Source organism: Pocillopora verrucosa, chromosome 5, assembly GCF_036669915.1.
Source record: "Pocillopora verrucosa isolate sample1 chromosome 5, ASM3666991v2, whole genome shotgun sequence".
NCBI lineage: Eukaryota > Metazoa > Cnidaria > Anthozoa > Scleractinia > Pocilloporidae > Pocillopora > Pocillopora verrucosa.
Window position 1 is genome coordinate 10,923,708 of NC_089316.1, and position 23,125 is coordinate 10,946,832.

Consider the following 23,125-nt stretch of genomic DNA (forward strand, 5'->3'; position numbering starts at 1 on the left):
ATCCCAGAACATCTTTATGAATATTCTCCCCCACTTTTTTTTCATTCTTTTCCTATGGAAATGACAGGAGAATTTGTTTTATAACCAAAAAAAAAAAATCATCGCTTTTTTAGTCTATGATTATTACCTAGATTCTCATGACTTCAAAGTTGATTCCTAACGTCTTAATGCATATTCTCCACACGTCGAGATTTGTGAAACATTTCCTATGAGAATGACAAGGAGAATTTGTTAATCAATCACGAGCTTTTTTTGGTTGCAATGAATTTGTGATCTAGCATGGGATATTGTAAGGAAATTAGATGCTGGTCCATCTTTAAAGATAAAGGATTTCAAGGTGAGGCCCACTTAAATCTTGCAAATAAGACAACCTGCAGGGTGTCCCTGTCCAAAGATGATCAATCGTCTGGGCCCTGAACCCTAGGGGTGACTATTTTGAGTCTAATTTCAAACAGTGATCAGAGTTGCATACATTCTCTTTTTAATGAATTTATGCTGTTGTGGTTTAAATAACTCCGTCCCAAAACTGTTATAACCCCCCTCTCTTAGCCTGCTAAGCATTAGGAATGGATTCAGACAAATCTTCTATACCATTTCACAGACTGTAGGACAGTTTTTACAAGTATTGAGGAGTGTTAGTATACACTTTAAAGATCATTCGCTCCACTTTTTGAAAGGAAGATGTACTACATCCTAATAAGACACTTTCACTTCAGAGTGAAAACTAAAAGTCCTACAACTTAACACAGCGGTTGTTACACACTGATCAAAACTGCCTCTTTTTCTTCCATTCGCTCATTTAAAGAACCAAAAATGGAGTGCACAATATATTAAAAATAACCTTTCAATAATTTTTTCCATTTATTTTTTACATAATCTCCTTTGCAGCCGTTGTTTGATCTCGTCACGCAACGAACTTCCCTACCGTTCCTTACCGGTGGGAAGAAAGCACGTTGCGTGACAAGACCAAACAACAGTCGCGAAGGAGACTACTATTTACAGAAATCAAAGGGAAATATTACATTTATCTAATGAGTGATTCCCCCTTTTTTTAATTCAACGGAAAATGTGACCATTTGTCCATAATAACGATAACACCAGGGTTTGATTTCGTATTGCGTCAATAAGTATTCTGGCATGCGGAATTTCTTAACTTGACGTGCAATTAGTAATTTCAACACAAAATTTAGTATGAACTCCTTCTATGCATTGTGCTCGCATGATTACAGACTGCTTTGGTTTCTAATTAAAAAGATAATCCATATTAACCGTTACAACGGTCGATGAATATTTACTGCATTAAGATTTTTGCAATGATTACTAAGTTAGTTGATCATCTTGCCACCACGAGGGCATTATTTTCGCCAAAAATGCATGGCATCTGTAATGATTTTCCGCCTTCCGTCGCCTGCACTGGTAGATACGACGCTTAGAAACAAGAAAAGCATAAAAGGGAGCCTAGAGAAAGTATTTGCTGAGAAGCACTTTAAAAGCGTCGGCGAAGGTGTTCACAAATTTACAAGTAAGGCACAAAATCTATGGAACGTAAAAACCGCAGATAAGTTTACCGCGGTTGAAGGACCCCTTGAGCGACAAACACTCCGAAAAATAGCTTCAGAACCAAAGAACAGGTACATACCTTTCCGCAAAATAACTTTTCCTAGCCAGTTTTTCTTCTCTCCAGTATGGCAACGATGTAACAGTTTTCGCGTGTAAATACAACTCTGCACTGTTTACATTAGAATAAAAGTCACAAATCTGCCCAAATAAGCGTGTCCCAGAAGCCCCAGCGAGTAAATTTAACTAGGGCAGTGGACTGTGGATTATTGCACGCACAGAGTAAATCACATTTCAATTAGTTGCAAAAGGGAATGCTTTAATTGGGTGTTATTGCTGAAATCACTGAAAGTATTCTTTTTTCGTTTTCGGAAGTCTAAACACCACAAAAGACAGAGGCTTATTTTGGGACCAGACAGTTTATTAAATGTATAATTATATCCTAAGTAAATAACACACTAGACTATTACATAACAAAGATATTGGACGAATAAACTAAACCAACGGTTCAGTAATCAAGAATCAATTACAAATGCGAATGAGATCAAGTTACAATCAAAACTGTCGATGGTGTTGGTGGGGGGAATACTAAAACTTTTTTAATGTTAGAAATAAACTTGTTGCTTGTTTGCTTGCAAGATTACCAATAACACGTGCACATATACCTAAGGGGTAATACTAAAGTAATTTCGCAATTAAAACGCGTCAGCGTGGTGAATAGCCATTGGCCCTACCCTAGTCTTATGACTTATTTACTGAACAAATTGCTCAGTCTTACAGAAAAGGGAGAGTGCTAACTTGCACCCTGCCTGTACCCAGTCCAGGCCTCTCAGTTATCGATGTCTAGATTCATATTAATAGAGATTAATATTCACCGTTCAAGGAAGACCAGGAAGCGCTGGAGGCACATCATAGTATGAATGTAGGAATGCATGAATGCAACTTATGTTTCCCCCTCCCCTTTGACTCGTGGGATTAGTGTGTTTGTAGAGGCTGATACGGGTATATATAGTTTTTTTTTTGGTGGAGGGGGGGGGGGGCGCGGGCGACTGTAAGACTATTTTTTTCTTTTTGGGAGGGGGGGAAGCCTTCTGCGATAGAGGGACAGACTACAGATATCTTACGCAAAATCAGTGTCGGTAACATGCCCATACACCGAGTCGTTCTGTAGCAATACGCTAAGGTATTTTGTCAGGTGAATTTATCACGTTTACCGGGGAAGTGTCCAATTCCATCGGTACAAAAAAACATATGATATAAAAAGGTAAAAATTCAATCTTCTCTATAGCCCTCTAGTGATGCAATAACGTTGAACTAGCTTACTTCAAAAGCGAAATGCGAACCTAAAATTTTACGCAGAGCTGGTTTTCATCCTACAAAGCCTAATTTAGCTATTGATGAAACCCCCAAAATATTTCGGAACAAGCTTAAGTTCAAGTCTGGCACGGTTAACTAACATTTATGCATTGAAATGATGGGAGGAATAATTTACTTAATTCTTTTTAAGAACCTAGAACATCTAACGTAGCAATTACACTTTTTCTTCGATTTATAAAAGTTATAGAATTTGCGACCTCCATTGAAAAAGGGACCCTAAGTACAATATTCAAAGGTTACACTAAAGCCTAAAACGAAGCAAATAATGTTGTAACAATCCTTCGAGCATCCTAATGACAACTACAATGTTTAACTAGCATCTGTTTTGGTCACTGTAGAAGGTGCTCCTAGACTGATACATTACAAGTCAAACAAATCGGTTCTATGGTTTGTAGGATACCGTAAATCCAAATAAAGTCAAGAGGTTCCTAAACCTGTGTCCAGCAGTAGCACCCTGTGATACCTGGTCACTACGTGCACAGATCACAATCATATGAATAAGAACTCGCCAAATTAAAAAATCTGATGATAGCTTTAAAATTACAAATAACTATAGATTAAAGACTCACTATAAAGACATGTCTTCTTAAACTCATGGACAATTCATTCCGACATACGTTTTCCCAGTTTTATAAAAAAAAAGGAGTTAAACGACGCAAATGTATATATATGTATAAAAAATTACGCGATTACAAATCACGAACTTTAAAAAGTAAGTTTCAGTTTCTTAATCTGGGGGTTGTCTTCAAATGATAATAACCATCTGTTCTGAATAGTCGTGCCGTCTTCTTTAAGGCGGGGGTAAACCTGAAAAAATGCCCATTTTTCACTCATTTTTCACAGCTAGGACTTAATTCAAAACTTAGGCAAACTATATATCCCTGGAAAGCTTATGACTTGAAGATCATGAAAAAAAATATTTCAGACTCAACATGTCAATTGTAATAGGATACCACTCATTTAATTGAGCCACCTGCTGGGTTCTACCAGGGGTTACTTCAGAAAAGATAACTCCTTCTGGAATTAATGAAAAATAACGTTTTTAGTATCAATTCAAAGAAGACATGTTGCTTATTGTTATAAGCAGAGGGATTTCTAATATGTTGAAAACATTTTAAATGATGATCAATTAAATTTGACATGGAAAATCAGAGGGGTGTTTCACTTCATAACTTTAAGTACATACATCATATGGAAAATTGCTCTGCTTATAACACAAAACTTATCAAAAGGAACAAATGCTGAAAATTTCAGATCAATTGGATAAATTGTTGTCAAGATATCCTTTCTGGAAGACAAAATTATTGCGTAATGAGAAAATGGCCTTTAAACTTACAGATAGCAATCAAACTTAATTTTTTACAATATGTAACCACTATAGTGGCCCAAGTGTCCATATTTTGTCCACAGGAGTATCTAAAAGTAATTTAAAAACATCCTGGTTCATAAGTAACTCCTTCAGCTTCTCGAAGGGCTTCCTCTCGACGAGTCCTCAGAAGTCGCTCCCCTTGACGCCGTCTCTTTTCCTTCTGCATAACCTGCAAATCGGACTTAGCCTATCTTTTACTGTCTTTTGCATGTGTTGCCACTCTTGTACAAACACCACCAGGGATACAAAGCCTCTCCATGATTTTTAGCCTACTAAAAGACTCGGCGGTTAATGTCATATGATTTCCCTAACTGGGTCACACCACTGGATGGTGGAAGTGGACTGGATTCCTCACAGGAACTACACTGAAGGGAAAACTGTAACCCCCACTCTTGCACTTTTATCTTCCTCAAGAGTTAAGGTGCCTAAAGACAAATCAAGTGAAAATTGTTAGATAAATCGGGCAATTTTGTTATAAGCAAAGTAAAGACCTCAAGTCAGAAATACACATTCTGTGATTTTTCCCCATAATTTTTTGTTTACAGTGTATATGCACAATACCTAAAAATCTTTCTCTTACCCAATCCAAGATTTAATAGATAAATCAGTGTATTTAGCAGGGAAAAACTGGAACTATGGGTCGATATGATATGGGAAATAAGTCATAATCGAGAACAGAGAAAGACAGAGATTTAAAAAAATTTCTCACCTTTCTCACACACGTGTGCCTTTGAGACGGCCGTGGATAAATTTTTCTCATTTATTAATCTAAATCCCTCGCTTTCCTCGGTATTGAAGGTATACTCTTCATCAGAGCTGTCTAAAAGAAGCGGCATATTTCATTTTCTTTCTGGAGGAACCAACGGTTTCTTTAGAGTCCGAGTCAGAGAGCTGATTTTCATCCAGCGAAGTGCTCGGAGTTGAGGCGGCGATTTCGTCAACATCGGGAGCTGTTTCTTCAGACTCTTGTTTTGTTTTCGCCTTCCAGAAAAACTTCTCTTTCTTTTCTTCCTGTAGACAGATCTACTTTTCTCTCCGACAATTTTCGATATAACTTTTCCTTTGATTATAACTTTTCCTTTGATTATAACTTTTCCTCTGATTGCTCCGAGTACACCGAGTGTCACATTCGACAAAAACTGCCTCTAAATCTATCCCATAATGGGTTTGACCCTAGAAAACCCTTCAGATAAGACTACATAAAGTATCTCTCGTTAAATCCTGCCCGTTTGGGAGCTTGGTTGCCAGAATAACACATCATAAACAACTGAAAAATCAAAAAATGCTCTTCTCGTTGCCATGGTAACCACACCATTAACCAGAGCGGGAATTTTGAAATCGCTCAAAAAGGCAAAAATAGTGAAAATAAGTAGAAAATTATTTTTCCACAGCGAAGTTGAATACCCAAAGCTGCAAATTCCGAGGAAAACAAAAAACTCAGTTTTTGAGCAAATTTCAGGTTTACCCCCGCCTTAAACTCTGACCAGAAAAATCTCAAATTTAGTCTCAAAACTGTAATTTAGTTTTACAGTGAGAAAAACTTGTCATTGACCAGTTGCACTTAACTTCTATCTTGAGTGACTAATAATCGGTAATAATACTTAATGATGTACACGAAAAAATTACGCGCTTCTGATTGGCTGAAAACGAGTGCATTCTCATGTAACACGAGTGCAAATTACATATAGCGCGCGCACGCTTTCGGAATTTTTTCTGTCTTGACTTTCTGTGATGTTTTGTGATCTACATTATTGGCAAGTAATAACATGATTTCTCTTGCAGTTTGGTGTAATAAGCACTTGTAAATTATTCAGACTACAAATTTCACTTGCCCTACGGGCTCATGCAATTTTGTTGTCTTTGAAAAATTTACTCGTGCTTATTTGGACCAAATCGCAGTCGAGATCATGTTATCACCTATACTAATTTCACTTTGACAGCGATGTTGAAAAAGCTTCCAGATAAAAAAAAGCTGACAGCCCTTGGAATATAGGTAGAAACAACAACTATACACATAGAAAGACTAAAGAATAGGACTGACCAGTCCATTTGCCCTTCCAGCGCCTGGCAGAGCTGTTCGTAAATTATCTGGTATGGTGCGTGTCCGTGAAAGCAAGGGGAAGACATTTCTCTCCGTATGGCTCCTGATTTACAGTGCGCTCGTCTCTCGTTTTTAACGCTGACCAAGCAGTACCGACTGCCCGGAGGGCTCCTACGACAGAGTCTGCAATTCATCCATCACTTCACTGAAGAACAAAAATATGCCAAGAATAACAACAAGTGAGTAAACTAGATCATCTTACAACAATGAAACGTAAAAAAAGGGGCGTGGAGTACCCTCGCTATGCTTTCGGTAAATTCAAGCTTGTAAAGAAAAAAAACAGACTTAAGGGCATAAGACAATGCCATGATAGAAATGATTCAAAGAGCGAACACACCAACGCTCTTAACATTGTCTTCAAAGTCCAGCCAACATCATTTATAGCAAGCACCCACTCGCTAAGTTCTGTTTCTTATCCAGAATGTGTTATCATAATGAGAAATTTCGAAAATCTGACGCAGACAAGAGCTCTTTTTAACCCCCTTTTATATTACTGACCTCTTATTCATACGGCTGCTTCTTTGGTACCCTGCAACAAACTTAAATATATCAATTGCAGCAGATAAATAAATTTATTTTCGCTTACTTTACTCTCACTGCCCACGCATCAAAATGCTTTCATTAAAAAGGAATTTGATACAATAAGCCTTCCTTACTAAGTAAACTATGATTGGATTGCTGAAGGAAAACTATTCCCAGTGTTGAATCTAAGTACCATTGTCCTTGATTCACAGTCACCACTAGTGCAGTGAAGAGAATAAACACAGTCTGCAAATGTTTACAAATTTTTTCAGGAAACAATTATCATATTAAGATACGCTTCCTCTTTTGGTCTTCAGTGGTGGGCGGTTTTGGTTTCACACTAATAACGATTTGGGTCTACTTGAAAGTGATAAGGAAAACTAACTCTTCTTCTATTCGTAACTCCGGGGATCACCCGGCCACGACACTTACACGTACGTATGCGACAGCAGGCTCCATCCTTTCGGAGTTATCGAGAAACAAAGTACTAAGCGTTTCCTTTACTAGGTGTTTCGTTTACTTGGCTTTTAAGAGAAGATATAAAAGATCGACGAATGTAAGTAACCACCCAACTTTTATAAGCAGGAAAAGTAATTAATTATCTTCAACATCAAACTTACATTTTGTTCTTCTTATCTTCACTTGGAAGGTTGTTTACCAGGATAATTCTGAAATTTTTCTCAGAGCCAACGCTTACGTCAATTGCGATCGCATGGTTCAGCAGACAGGTTGTGAGACAATACGTTCTGAACACCCTCTCCATTACACAGAGTAGGTCACCGCTCCTGATATTGAACAGACGAAGACCGAAATGCGAAAAGGTATCCTCGAGATCAATGACACATTCCTCATTACTGACGAACTTACAGTCAAAAAACGAAGCACCTCTACAGAAAATGGAATGTTTTTTCCCGGAAGAGGCTTCGAGAACAACTACCTCCTGATCATCACAATCATTGCGTTTCGCCGAGAATAACACAAATTCCTCTTTTGGCGAGAACATTCCTGGGAGACTGTAGCCACACAACAGAGAATTGTGCCATTTCTTTTCCCAGATAACACCTTCACTATTCGACAGCTGAATGGATTTTCGGTCTGTGGACAGTACTTCGTATTTGCTGTTACATGCGATGGCCTCTCTCCCCAACGTTTCAATGGTTGATTCATATTGGTCACGGCAAAATGGGATGCGTGCCTTTACGCCTGTGCTTCTCGAATCCAGGATAATCACCTCTTTATCATCAGCCCCTACACATGCCACGTGATCTCTTGACAGGGGAATCACATTGGTAATGTTGCACACCCGTGACCAAGAACGGATACACCTAGACAACTCAAAATCCCACAGTTCGGGACAACCACAGTCTTTGGCGATAATTACGCCTTCCGCTACAGGCGTAAGGCACTCCCTTCTTGTCCTTCCAATCATCATTCTTGCTGTGAGGTTTTCCGATCGAACGTTCCAAGCCATTACTTCTCTTTCAGCTAGAACTTCGGAAATCACATAGAGAATCTCTCCATTTAGCGAAAACGCCATCTTTACGGCTCGAGATAAGTGTGGGTGATGTGCTGAATTGGTGAAGCTACTTATCTCATCCACGCTGAACATTGCCACTGAACGACCTTCAGGAAAGCACCTCAAGACAATTTTCTCAGAAAGGACAAAGATAAATGCTCGTTCTACAAGAAATGAGTGACCAAAGACGTTCTCATAGATACAACAAAGAGGATCTCCTAACAAAAATCCAGCTTTACTGGCAGTTTCATACTCCCAGGGTTTATATGAAACGTTACAAGAAACGCGAAGCGAAAATGTGCCTTGGTTGATACGTTTAACGTTCAGCCGATAAACTTCATGACGTCGTGCATGACTTTCGTGCCAACAGAAGAGGAACGTATGGTCAGGGGAGAACTTGATTATCCCACAAACGCTTGGAATGTTTATTTCTGCCAGTATTCTAAACTTGTTTATTGTGTCAATCAAACAAATCGAGCCCGACGTATGAGAAACTGCCAGCATCCTCCCATCAAGAGAACAAGCAAACGATAAAACATCTTCATCCCTGTGAATACTAGCAACCTGAGAACCATTTTCAAGACTCCACAATATAATACGCTTGGCATCATCCGGAAAATTTGTTACAAACCGGACCTCGCCGTTTGCATTCAACAGTGAACAAACAGTGAATATGCAGTTACTTCTTGGGAAAAGTGGTTTCAGATCTCCATCAAACGAATAGGCTGAACTAAGGATTCCTGGTAGGACAACTTCCTTTGAAGGATGAAAAACAACCGAACGGTAGCACGAGAAGACATCAGAAGAAGGCGACGTTCGATACGTGAAATTGCCATGTGAATATTGTTTCTTTATTTTGCAAGGACGTCTCCATTCTAATTTGCCGGTGCGAAGCGACCACAGGTAAAGCATCTCATCTTTACACTCACACACCATGTAGTCAGACTGCGGCGACACATCAAAACATACCACTGCAGCTGAACATGGAAAAACGGCTTTGGGAGCCTCCTCATGAACATCCTTGTATATGAACTCCATGAAAGTAATATTGTGAAATTTCTTACTCAGAAGACTTGATGCCTGGGAAGAAAGTCTCGCTTCTCCCTCATTCAACACGGTTTGCAGAAATGCACGAGGATCTTTAAAACTTTCGTGGTGTTTTCTCAACAAAAGCAATAAGTCATCCAAGAGAGTTTTACTTTCTTCAGGGAGCACTGATAAAATGTCCTGTTTCTGACAGCGTACAATGTCGTCGGCTGCCGTTGCGTGATCTACACAGAGTTTAGCGTAAACGAGTTCCAAGTCCAAGACAAACAACCTCACCAATTCTTTACTATTCGGTGACCTTGCATCCTCAAGCATGTGTGTGACACCGTGTTGTAGGGAATATGTTTCAGTGTCGCAAAATTTTCGATCAATAACACCACGATCCTTAATTTGATCGAGTTCCTCACGGCAAAGTTTAGAAAGGATACTATGACCTTCATTCAAATCTAATGCAAAGTCGTGCTGTCCATACGAGGAAGTAACGGTCAACCAGTCCTTGACTGATTTGTGGAAGAACTTGACCCTTTCATCCTCAACCAGCAGAAGAGTTGAAATGCAAGAAATTGCCCTTTTAACTTTCCGTTTACCAACTGATGTCCTGCTGTCCAACTGGAACAATTTTGCGACAAAAGCAACTGGTAATGGCTCTCTCGAAGCAGTAACTGCACTTAGGAAAGCAAAAATATGCTCGTCCTTAATCTCCAGTTCCTTTACAAGTTCTTGCTCTAAACGTTTGAAATAGGACTCGTAAACGGATGAAATACCAGATGGCAAATCGTTCTCCAGCAGCTCTGTGGTAAGAACGGCCTCGATTTTACCTACAAATTCAACTAAAAAGTAAGAAAATAACATTACTCCTTCTGACTTTTCCACAAGATAATTCAAAACATCCTCTTGGATTTCGAACTTCTCAAATTGGCTTAGACGCCTGTTAAGATAGTGACGGATGTCTTGTAAGTTCTCATTATCACTTGGTTCAAGCTGCAGAGGCTCCAAAACCCTAAGACTATCGGCGATGTTGATTTCAGGACGGGTTGTCACAAGAAATCGAAACCACGCTGGGAGTTTGCAAAAGTTATTAGCAATCACATCAACCAATTCGTTGCGGCCTTGGTATTCACTCTCGTCCAAGCCATCTATTACCATTAGGATGTTACTTCCTGGGTCTTTGACTTTAGAAAGAGGTTCCATGAGCAGCAATTCGAAGAGATCGCTAACTTCCATGCTGTTTAGATCTCCCCCTAAATTTCTTGACAGTACTTCCAGAATGGCACTCTTGTATTCTGGAATAATGTCAGACAGCTGACAAGCCAAAGACTGAAGCATCACTTTAGGATTCCTGCGGCGTGCCTTGCCATGTTGACAAAAATGGCTTCCAGATAGTCTGTTAGCTCTTAGCATTCTTTCGCAGACAACTGCAGAGATCACAGATTTTCCCATACCAGCCTGTCCGCTGATTACCAAAACACGATTCTCAGAGCTTCTGTCATCCATCCAATCCTGCACCTTTGTCAAAATAGACAAACGAGTTCCTTCCTGATATCGTTCTGAATGATATTCGACATCTTTTCCTGTGTCAATCTTTGCGAGTGCTTTGAGAATTTCATCCTCTTTGTCCCTTCTTCTACGATCCTCGACGGCTTGCCAAGTTTTGATAACTGTATTTTTCATTTCTTCCAGCTCCTTGGAGTCCTCAAGACGAGCCTGACGCAATTCGGCGATAGTTTGTGCTACCTCAGTCTGAGATTGTGAGATATCCTTCAGCTGCGACTTGGTATCCTCTTCACTTTTCGCCCATTCTCTTAATATTTCAATATAGTCTTCCTCTCCAGAGTGCTCTAGTTTTAATCTCTCTATGGCTACCTTATCCAAGCCAAGGGCAACAAGGACAGTACTTATATCCTGCCATAAAACAGAGAAAGTGGGCGTGTCAATAGCAGTAGTGGACACGTGACCATACAACTCATTGCGGAAGACCTTTACCCGAGCAAGGTTTGCCTCAAGGGAGTTGTCACTCGGAGATGGCATGGAATGCCACCCCGAGAGAGGAGGGGAAAGTCCGCAAATGTTGGTGAGAAGAAGAAACAAGAGAGTGATGTCAAACGTGTTTGAGTCTGGTGTTACTCCGCCAGATGGAAACAGTTTTTTCCACTGAGCTGCACGCAGGACCTTTTTCTTTAAGAGGGATTGAAGGGTTGAGTAGTTGGCATTGAGACTAGTAGAAAGATTAGCCGGTGGGTGATAGCCATCAAAAATGGTCCTCAGAACTGTTGTTCCACCATCAATGAGAAGTCTGCTGAGCTTAGCTCCATTTGTTTTCTCCATAGAGCTTGCTAGTGGCGAAACAGGAGCAGTTGCCATTTTGTCAGAAATTTGTTGCAGGTCAGTGATCTTCAAGAATATACTGTTTGGTAGAGAAAGAATAGAATCACTTGCTGTGTTAACGAAAATGTTTAGGATTCGGCAAACACAAAATTAACTACTTTGGCGGCTGATACTTTCCGACTTTGTTTTTTTTAATCCCTTCTTTATCTTAAAAATTGTTCTGTAGATACCTTCAGTATTACATGCATAATGAGCGATTCTCCCAATGTTAAGGCTTTCATCTCACTTATGGATCCTGGTTCTATGTATGAGAAAGATGGACGGCCAACTCGAACAAAAATGAAAAATAACAAGCCTAATCCCGCATCTATGATGGCGCTAACATCCCAAACGTTTTGGTTTGCAAAATTTAAGACTTTTTCATAGTTTTCCCATAGCTTTTTTTCTCAAAATGTTTCACTGATTTAAAAAGAGCTCAAAGTATGGTGAAAGTGTGCTATAATCTGTGACTGAGACTAAGGTTTAATTCATTTTAATTTCACGAAATGTTTGTTTGAGATTTAGCACAAGTTTTCATTTTATCCAGCTTCTTAGGAACTTTACCAAGGATAGGAAAGGTTAAAGATAGTTGTATTTGATAGAGAATGCATACGACAACAACGAGAGTCTTAAGCTAAAGACCTCAGGATGCAAAAACTTCATAAGCCTCTTATCAGAAAGCATTTGAATAATTGGATTTACAATTTCCCTTTTTTCCCCAATATACTTAATTCCAATAAAGCTGTCCAAGAAAAAGGCAAAAACAAAAGAGGAAAAAGAAAAATGGGAATTAATTAGCATATATTACTACCCCCTCAATTTTTTTTCCTAACAGCTGAACAATTGTCACACAGTTTTCACTGAAAATCATAGGGCTCTTGGAGCCAGCTCATTCATGTTATGGCTTAAGTTTGTATTGATTTCTTGGACTTGTCTAATACAGGTACAGTTGAATTCTGTTTATGTGAACTTTTAAGACTTCTGGAATAAATTTTGTTTTATTTTTGAGCATTAGGGAGAGGTCATTAGGCAGACAGTGTCCTTTTCGTTGGTGTGTGTGCGTTTGTGGGGTGGAGGATGGGCTGGAGGATGGGCTGGGTGGGCATAGTCAGGCTTCAGATTTTGCTCTAGCAAAAAAAATATCAGTAACCCTCATCCTTCACGATCATTTGCACTATTGTGAAATATTCCTTGCCCGTTCCTGATATCTTTTGTTTTTAACAAAACGTCCACAATCGTTCTTAATAGAATTTCAATCCTTCATATAGTCTGATTTTCACATATTAATATTTGCGTAGTCACCTAACAGATGAGAGATAAAACCACCGGTAAAGTAAACAAATGGCCACTCACGAAAGCAACGCATCGCTTTTCCTTATAAAAATTCGCCAGTTCCTCATGTAAGCCATCAACAACATGAGGCACATATGTCAAAATTAGTATGTTTGCACCCCTGAACGTTGAAAATATATCAAGTCAAAGGAACAGTTTTGGTCTCGGTCCGCATTTTTGTCCACAAAATTAACACATATCGGTTAAAAAGATGAAACTTACGGACCACGTGCAAAGCTGTCAACTGTTTCTCGAAAAATTGCGCATGTTAAATATTCAATAGTGACATCTCATGTAAGTCTTCATCTACATTTATTTAGTTGGTAAATTCTCCACAGACATCCCACCAACCAATTGGTAGTGCTGTTTTTGTTCGAGCGAGCTTCAAGTCCAGACCGAAATATTGGAGCTCGAAAAAAAATTTAGCAAGACTATCTTGGCCGCTATGATTGATGCGTGGACTGTATGTTGAAGAGCTCCCGAGGAAAAGCACAATGATCGAGCAATGGTTACTTTATACCAAGTGAAGACGAACAAAAATGCACGGCTTACCAATATTGCTGTCCCTGATGCTATTTTGCGTGGTCACAGCGTGTGTTGCAATGAACCCACAAGGGTCCCCTAGGTGTGGACATTTCGGCTTCTCGATTCAAGTTGCATTTTTAGAAGTTCGGAAATGTGATTTGAGGTTATTATTTTTATTAAATCATAAAGGCATTTTATTTTTTTCCATTGAGTTTCTGAGCTTCATCGAAATTAATTTTGACTTTCATTAAGTGGGGAGGGGCAGCGTGCAATACCACTTCCGTGCACGATCCACAATGCAAGTTCCGTCCACGGAATACAACTACCGTCCACATCTGCTCCACCACAATACCTCATTCATTGCTTTCAGCATGAATGAGCTAAAAGCTAGCAAACTTTTTATGAGTATCAGTTGTTGTTAAGAGATTTCAAGCGACTCGACTCCAGACAATTTCCAAAATCTTTGTGCTAATGAGTATGCCTTATGTTGTAAGTATGTACTGATTAATTCGAATTTTGATCTTTCGTTTATTATTTTTCCTATGACAACTGTAACTAGGTGTTTACATGTGTCTTCTGTAGCTGATCATTCTTGCTGGGCTAACAGCTTGCCAATAGCTTTATATCTGTCAGCAAAAGAGACTTATTGACGAAAAAAGGTATACCTGCAGCTCTGCATAATACAGGGTGAATGACACTGGCTTACCTAATTCGAATTCCATTTCTTGACTTAAATGTTCATCATTCAGCGTTTAGACAGTAGATTCACACAAAATCACTTCTGGAATCTTCTGGATTTCACACTTTGTGACCTGCATGACCAATGATATTTGCATTGAGCAATGGGAAAATACTGATTGAAAATATATTCAAATTCCTGGCAGACGTAAGAAGAATCCTTCCAAATTATAATTAAAAGTCATCGTATTTCCATTCCTAATTAAACCCTGAGGAGAAAGGGCACATAGCACATAGAAAATATAAACACTAATTTGACCCACTTCTGTAAAACATCTCAATATCTCCTCAACAAGAAATTTTAAAAACAACACACCAGTAACCTATCAAAATCTCTCCTCCCTTTTATTCGAGGATCAAAGGGGGTGCAAGAGATGTGTAATATTCTGGCTGAAGGTATGCATAGCTATACAATTCTCAGTCCCCCCCCCTTATTATTCAGATATTCAGAGAGTGGATAAATTCATTCAATAGATGTATCACTACATCAGTAGACGTTTTGTCAACATCTAATCAAAATGCCCAAGTTGTTCCAAAGGACAGATCATGCTGGAGTCCATTTGCAAACACTTATAGGTTAGATGGTGATTTAACTAGTATATAGTATTGTCTACCCTTCAAGGACCTCAGGGGGGGGGGGGGCACCTCAGACCTCTCAAACCCTTTAAGATAAAACCTGAAGGTAAAGCTTGTAAAAATATACACAATCCTTGTGAGTAAACATTCTTTGGTTTTAAAAACAACTAATTTTAATCCTTTAACTCCAAGATCTGATTTTTCATTCTACTCTCTAGCTGCTACACATATCCTTGTAAATTGGTTATGAGAATTTGGTGCTAGATCAAGACAACTTCTGCCTGATAAGTTTGAGTATTCTCATCAACTTTTTGCAGAATAATGCATGGATATCATAGGGAAAATTTACATGTAAATCACTTCTGTGAGTTAAAGGGTTAGAGAGTTTCCACTTTCCTATCAAACAGCGATGGAGAAAAGCAAGGCTTATAGCAGCAGGTTGCAATAGAGTTCAGTGTATCAAAAATTATTTTTTAGTTGCACATAAATAGCCACCATCAAGTTCCCTTCAAAACTTCACTCAAATGAGATACAGAATCTGCAGCTTTATCAACTACTGAAGAGGGCTCTGATCTGATTGGAGTATGCGAGTAGCCCCAACAAAAATCTGATTGAGGCATGTGGACAATGTGACAATATTACACACGGTTCTTATTTTAAAGCAGAAAAAACTATTTCATAACTACATTTTGAGCCTGATACAGACCCTAAGTTGAATAATTAACCACAATTGTGACTATTTGAGATATATCATGTACATGTAACAAAATACTTTAAGTCTCACCTCTTAACCCTTAAACTCCCACGATCTCATTAGTAATTCTCCTTACAGTCTACCATACAGTTCTTGTGATGTTAGTTTGGAGAATTTGGTATTGGATCAACTAATAATCCCCTAATTGATATTCTTCTTTGTTCTCATCACTTGTCTGCTTTATATTATATCGATTTTGTAAGGAGAAATTCTGTCTTGGTCACTCATGGGAGTTAAAGGGTCAATACATATAACTGGTCCACTGGGCTTAAAAAAAAATAACAATGACAAAACAAGTAAAACAAAAAACTGGTTATTCTGCCACTTTTGATCAAAGGTAAATTAAATGGTAAATTTACAAGTGCTGTTATTTCAAAATCAACCTCCAGACCAGCTTTCAGCAAGCTCTAAGAGAAATTGATAGATTAAAGCTCTAAATTTCTTTGATTTTGTGAGATATTACAATTTTTTCATCAACTGTTATGTGTAAGACAAGTTCTGCCATTTCATGCTGAAATTCTAGCCTGAGTAATAAATATGCACGTAATCAAAACCCCATCCTCGGGTTCAGTTTAAATCATAATGGTAAATAAATGAAATCAAACTAAAAAAGCTAACTGTTTGCTACCAGAAAGAGGCCATGCTCTGAAAGTCTGAAATCAGACAATATCTTTGATTCTGGATCATGTTCCCAGCCCCTAAAATTTGGTTTTACTTCATTCCAGTTCTTATCCCTGGAGTCCCTGAACAGTGATGCACTGGCAATTGTATGAGTACTCACTTAATTTTAGGAGAAATGAGAGATAAAGCAGCACATTTCCATGGGCACATTTCTCTAAAAAAATCTATATGTGTTGATTAGTCCAAATTGTATGAGATGAATCCTGTGATATTACTTGATAATAATATAAATGACTCTGTTTTCCTTCTTAAACATGCTTATTTTTTTGTCGTGGCTGACTGGCCCTGCCTACATTAACAAAGGGTAATTGGTTAAACAAAGACAACCCCATTTAACATGTCAGCACTCCATGTGATGCAGTAGGGCACTTTTCACTTTACTTAAATCTTTTGTCATGGCCCTATATATTGAGAAGCCAAAGATTGCTGCAGTTTGATATAGTCATCTATGCTTCACTGGGATTTTTGGTCCTTGCATTTCACTCAAACTCTGGATTCAAATGTAGTTACTTGTATCTCCTCATCTGTTTGCTATTTTTTAACTTTTTCACTAAATCTACCAGTTTCCTGAAGATCAATGCCATCTAAACTTTCTGCCCTAAATCTTAACATTTTGCACCCAAGTTTTGTTTGATTCAAAATACATGTACAAGCTCTAATGTTGTCCCATACAAATAAAAAAAATATAGCTGCATATAATATTTTCTCTATAACCCCACTGTTTTTTATTTCCAAATAACTGTATGCATATAATGAAGTATGGGGTTATGTGCTGATCAACATCCTCCCCCTCCCAGGCATTTGAGTGTAAGTGGATGGAGAATTTGAACCTTACTCAGGTGGGCTGGGGCATTCGAACCAGAAATGTCAAGTTTTTGCAGTAAAATACACATATTTTAATGGAGGGGTCTAAAGGATACGAGTCTGCTTTTGTAAGTGAATGGTTAGAAAGACAATTTCCATATCATAGAATGATGCTTACAAGTGAAAAACCCAACAACAGCACCAAAATCTTATAGATGACTTTGCTAAATTCTACAACATTTTTTGATCACACAAATAATTGTTTTGTATTGGGTGGGGTATTTGAATGCAATTTTGGAGGGGGTGGGGAGGGAAATTTGAACAAACAAATCATAAAAAGTTCAATGCCCATGAGCCTGTCAGGGTAGGCGAGGGGATGCTGCAGTTTCAAATTGATCTACCCATTACATAGAAGTCTTGCCAAACCATCTATGAATTTACTGATGCACCCATCCAGTTTGATTATTTAATTTAGCAATATTATGCATCACGAGAACAATGACAAAAACAATAGATTGCCTTTGAACAGACTCTGGCTTTGTAATAGCATAGTTGTATGAGTTTTATTGGAAATCCAAAGACCTAAAATATGAACTGTTTTTAACAAAACTAGTAATCTTTCTCACTACTATCTATCAGCCTGCCTTTTGAAGATATTAATCTAGGACTATAAAGAAAATTCTTACAGGTTTGAAGATTCTCTCATATCACAGTGCTTTCCCTTGTTTTAAGCATGACAGGTAAAAGGAATTTTCAAACACATTAAGAGAAATCCTTTGTCTGTTGAATTTTCAAGAATTCCACACAATTTAAGGCAGTAATAAGAGGTAATACAAGTGGTACCTTTTACCAAGAAAAAGAGAATATTGGTCATGATGAAATGTTATAAAAACAAGCTGTGCAATAACACCTTTTCAGGTGGTTTAGGGTAATTTTGGCAGCCATGAGGTTTCTCAGGTGATTCTTCAGGAAAACTACTTTTTACAAATGTTCCCTCGCCATGTCCGTTCAAGAAATACTCAATAAAAGTTAGGTCATTGTGTTTGTTTTAGAGATGATGGGCCAAACTTTCTCCATTTATGCCTGTACTAGCACTAATCATGCACATCATTGAATCAGTTCATGGTTGATCTTCCGATAGCTGGAAGCAAGGGTTTTTAAAGTAACACTTGAAAAAAGACCCGTTAGAGAGAAAATAACAATCACTAATCACAATATTTAGGCCTAGAGTATCCACAATATTGATTTATTTGCCCCAGAGGACAAATGACATCACATTAACTCGGCATTACGTAAAAGTTTCCGTCCTACCGAAAAGTAAAAACGTCTCCCGTTATCGATTTCAATCTGTGATAACTCATTTGCGTTTGAAGCAGTTTACAAAACTGGAGCTAACACGAAAAAAAATTACACTGGGAAAAAAAAAAGACAAGTCACAAAGAACTCCGCTATCGAGTTTTATCGATTTTCGATATTAATCGACTAGTGAGTATCGAAAATTATCGATTACAATCGACTTAATCGAGTATCAAAATTACCGATCTGTAACGTTTCGATTCAGAGGATATTCAGTTACACTTAGATCTAAGGCAAATAATTAAAGGAACATGCAAAAACCACCAGAACGTCGAGCAAAGCAAAGTTCTTTTCCGGCTAATAATTTTGAAGTTAAAGCTTATAATTCACAGCAGTTTAGCAATAGTCTTAATTTTTTCAGTTTTAAGTGGCCATTTCTCGAGAACGAAGACCATATCAATTTCGTTTTACTTACGGTCGAACGAAGCGTTGAAACATGTTTTCATCTTTCCCATTTAAAAAAAATGGTTCGAAAGTCTTCGGTCTTCAATTTGGTTTTAGAGTGCAGTCATATGCATGCGAACACTTCATCAATTGGAATAACTTTCGTTCGCCTATTTCGGTGCCTGATCTCACATGATGTTCGCGGTACGGTTCGACCACGTGCCGCAGCCGAACCTAATTTTAGTAACGAAGTCTTCAGATTGAATATTTATTACATTACCATAGGTTTTTTAAAATCACCTACGTAAGATAGACCTTGGAACCGATGACCTCGACGTAAATGCATTTAAGCCGAGAGAAAGAAAGTTATTACTGCTCTAGACAAACCTGGCTGCTGCATGATGGCACTTTCCTTTCAAAACTTCCGCGAACAGTTGAAGAACAATAGTGCAACATGTTGTCCCAGAAGTCTCAGCGAAAAAATTCTAGAACGGATTGGACCCGACACATTCTAAACAAACAGCGCATCATTTTGTAGATATAAAAAATTTATATTCGCAACCCAGTCAGAATATTTACAGATGGATATAGAACAAAACTACCAGAACGTCGAGCAAAGCAAAGTTCTTTTCCGGCTAATGATTTTGAAGTTAAAGCTTATAATTTACAGCAGTTTAGCAATAGTCTTAATCTTTTCAGTTTTAAGTGGCCATTTCTCGAGAACGAAGACCATATCAATTTCGTTTTACTTACGGTCGAACGAAGCGTTGAAACATGTTTTCATCTTTCCAATTTAAAAGTAAATGGTTCGAAAGTCTTCGATCTTCAATTTGGTTTTAGAGCGCAGTCATATGCATGCGAACACTTCATCAATTGGAATAACTTTCGTTCGCCTATTTCGGTGCCTGATCTCACATGATGTTCGCGGTAAGGTTCGACCACTTGCCGTAGCCGAACCTAATTTTAGTAACGAAGTCTACAGATTGAATATTATTGCATTACCATAGGTTTTTTAAAATCACCTACTTAGGGTAGACCTTGGAACCGATGACCTCGACGTAAATGCATTTTAGCCGAGAGAAAGAAAGTTATTACTGCTCTAGACAAACCTGGCTGCTGCATGATGGCACTTTCCTTTCAAAACTTCCGCGAACAGTTGAAGAACAATAGTGCATCATTTTGTCACAGAAGTCTCAGCGAAAAAATTCTAGAACGGATTGGACCCGACACATTCTAAACAAACAGCGCATCATTTTGTAGATATAAAAAATTTATATTTGCAACCCAGTCAGAATATTTACAGATGGATATAGAACAAAACTACCAGAACGTCGAGCAAAGCAAAGTTCTTTTCTGGCTAATGATTTTGAAGTTAAAGCTTATAACTTATAGCAGTTTAGCAATAGTCTTAATCTTTTCAGTTTTAAGTGGCCATTTCTCGAGAACGAAGACCATATCAATTTCGTTTTACTTACGGTCGAACGAAGCGTTGAAACATGTTTTCATCTTTCCCATTTGAAATAAATGGTTCGAAAGTCTTCAGTCTTCAATTTGGTTTTAGAGCGCAGTCATATGCATGCGAACACTTCATCAATTGGAATAACTTTCGTTCGCCTATTTCAGTGCCTGATCTCACATGATGTTCGCGGTACGGTTCGACCACGTGCCGCAGCCGAACCTAATTTTAGTAACGAAGTCTACAGATTGAATATTTATTGCATTACCATAGATTTTTTAAAATCACCTTAAATGCATTTAAGCCGAGAGAAAGAAAGTTATAACTGCTCTAGACAAACCTGGCTGCTGCATAATGGCACTTTCCTTTCAAAACTTCAGCGAACAGTTGAAGAACAATAGTGCAATATATGGTTTAGAATATATGAAAGTCATATATTTGTAGTGCAATATGTTGTCCCAGAAGTCGCAGCGAAAAAAATTCTAGAATGGATTGGACCCGACACATTCTAAACAAACAACGCATCATTTTGTAGATATAAATAATCTATATTCGCAATCCAGTCAGAATATTTACAGATGGATATAGAACAAAAAAAAAGCGTGCTTTATATACAAGAATGTGTATTATTTCCGAAGAGCTTGCATAGCTAAAGCAAAATAAAAGTTCACTGGTAAAATTATCAATATAATTTTATTTTGATAATTTAATCAGTATTCGATTTGGAGCGCGGAATCCGAAGGTCTAAGGTTCAATTCCTCATGGGAACTCTTTGTCCCACGCTCGTGAAAAGACGAAGACATCTTTCTCTATTTCTTTACCGAGCTTAAAACTTACCATCTCTCTTATTTCTATCAACAAACATTACGCTATCGACATTGCTGATCTTAGCAGTATGCAGGACGCGTGTCATATGAACTTCGTAATAAACCTCGCTCCCCGTGGAGTCTCTATGGCTCAGTGGTAGAGCATCGGAGGGCGGACTCCGAAGGTCTGAGGTTCGATTCTTCATGGGGAATCTGGATTTTATTTCTTTGTCCCACGCTCGTGACAAGACGAAAATCAACAGGAAAAGCTTAACTTGTAAAAATAATTTATCGGACTATTTCAAAGTCTGGTGACTTTTTTATCATTCTTCGTGTCACAAAGCCGGCAATGAACGCATATCATGCCCGAAACAACAATCAACGTAACTATAGATTTCTATCATCTAGCTTAAGTTTCTGTATTTGGGGTTACCCAGGTGTCTTATCATTCTGTTAATCCTCTAACCCCTAAGAGGGAATAGCATCTAATTTTTTCTTACAATGTCACCCCTGAATCACGCAGTAAGGTCACGAGAATAAAGAAAATTATCATCAGCTAAAGAAGTTGTTGATTGTTGTACAAATTCTCCTTGTCAGCACCTTAGTGAATGTATGGGAAACAGAATGGAGAATAGCTTTATTGATGTTAAGGTGTAAAGGGTTAACGCTTAGAAAACCTCCAAAAAGGCTTGAATCAATTGTTTTTAAGATCTACCTCAGCATTATTCAGCTTGCACGGTCGGTACTGCATGTATAAGAGGGTCTCAATGGGGTGATGGCTCTTACGGCTAATGGGTAAAATTTTGGCCAATTTACGGCTATCGGTTAATATGTGTCCACTGTGGTCAACAGAAAAATTTTTACGGTTAATTTTTTTTTCCACGAAGGGTTAAAATTTGTCAATTTTTACGCCTAACGGCTTAAGTTTTTGGTTAACCCCTAAAGACCCTCACATATGTACTGGTTGCATTTTGTTTGAACGCCTAAATTTCGCTTGAGAAGTGGGAGTGAGTTTCGAATTTTCAAAATTGAAAAGGACCGGGAGGACCAGGGAGTTCAGGGAGCGCGGAGCTTGAGCTACAAGCGTGTTAAAGATTTCTACCATGCCGCGCGTGTTGGCGTTAGAGGAGATTGAGATCGTTGTCACGCACGCTCCCATTCACAATGAAACTATGTTTTGCAGTTTTCAGGAAAACAGGAAGTGTATAAATCACCCAATCTTGCAAATATATCTCAAAAGGTAGTAATTTACAATAAACATCTACATCACGTGTGCAAATTTATGAAGTGTTAAACTGAATCTCATAATCCTTAAGAGGTTATTCACAAAGTGTAGAAACCAAAACATTTTTTCTCACTCACGTACATCTAACAGGAACGCAAATGTTACGCGCAGTTACATAGTAATATAACTCAGCGGCTGATGAAATCCAAACAAAGATGATTGTCATCCGTGATCGGTAAAGCTCCAAGCTGAAATGCAAACAGCACGTAACAACACATGGCCTGTATTTTGGTAATGGAGCCGGCGAACGGTCATTTAGCATGGGGTTTTTCAGAATCATGCTCCGACAGAAACCCGTGTTGAAAGGTTCTATTCACCAGATTTTTCCTGTTAAAATGTCTCCTTTTGTTGCGGTTTCCTTTCTTAAATAACGTCAGTCTTTCCCGATTAACTGCGCTGACACCCTTGTCATGTTGTATATTCCACAAGCGTCGCTCCAGTGAGAGGAGTCTGGTATCAATGCGGTACAAGAAGTAACACATAAACGCTATCGTGCACAGCGCCACCAACAAGTTGAAGATAAATCCATAGCAGAGAGAAGTGTTACGGTTTTTCCTGTGCATCGCGCTTCCCTT

At 38.4% G+C, this 23,125-nt stretch overlaps 1 protein-coding gene across 4 annotated transcripts; it reads right to left on the bottom strand.

The window, feature by feature from the left end:
• Positions 1-795: 795 nt before the first annotated feature.
• Positions 796-20,878, bottom strand: LOC131793405 (uncharacterized). Of its 4 annotated transcripts, none has more exons than XM_066166270.1 (6): positions 19,035-19,173; positions 14,417-14,522; positions 7,547-11,893; positions 6,903-6,933; positions 6,345-6,549; positions 796-1,729 (listed from the first exon to the last, which is right to left on the bottom strand). In XM_066166270.1, exons 3-4 carry the CDS (start codon positions 11,848-11,850, stop codon positions 6,906-6,908), a joined length of 4,332 nt encoding a protein of 1,443 aa, XP_066022367.1. In that variant the 5' UTR covers positions 11,851-11,893; positions 14,417-14,522; positions 19,035-19,173; the 3' UTR covers positions 796-1,729; positions 6,345-6,549; positions 6,903-6,905. The 4 variants fall into 4 exon arrangements, with proteins under 4 accessions (XP_066022367.1, XP_066022365.1, XP_066022366.1 ...); XM_066166268.1 differs by lacking the exons at positions 796-1,729; positions 19,035-19,173 and adding exons at positions 3,870-4,728; positions 20,800-20,878 and having other exon boundaries at positions 5,013-6,549; XM_066166269.1 differs by lacking the exons at positions 796-1,729; positions 19,035-19,173 and adding exons at positions 3,870-4,728; positions 20,479-20,559 and having other exon boundaries at positions 5,013-6,549.
• Positions 20,879-23,125: the final 2,247 nt, after the last annotated feature.

Bases quoted from the DNA above. Each gene is read 5' to 3' on its own strand.
- LOC131793405 (XM_066166270.1), bottom strand. From the start codon at position 11,850: ATGGCAACTGCTCCTGTTTCGCCACTAGCAAGCTCTATGGAGAAAACA. The intron at 6,934-7,546 runs GTAAGTTTGATG...AGTTTGTTGCAG, and splicing joins GAAGATAAGAAGAACAAAAT to GGTACCAAAGAAGCAGCCGT.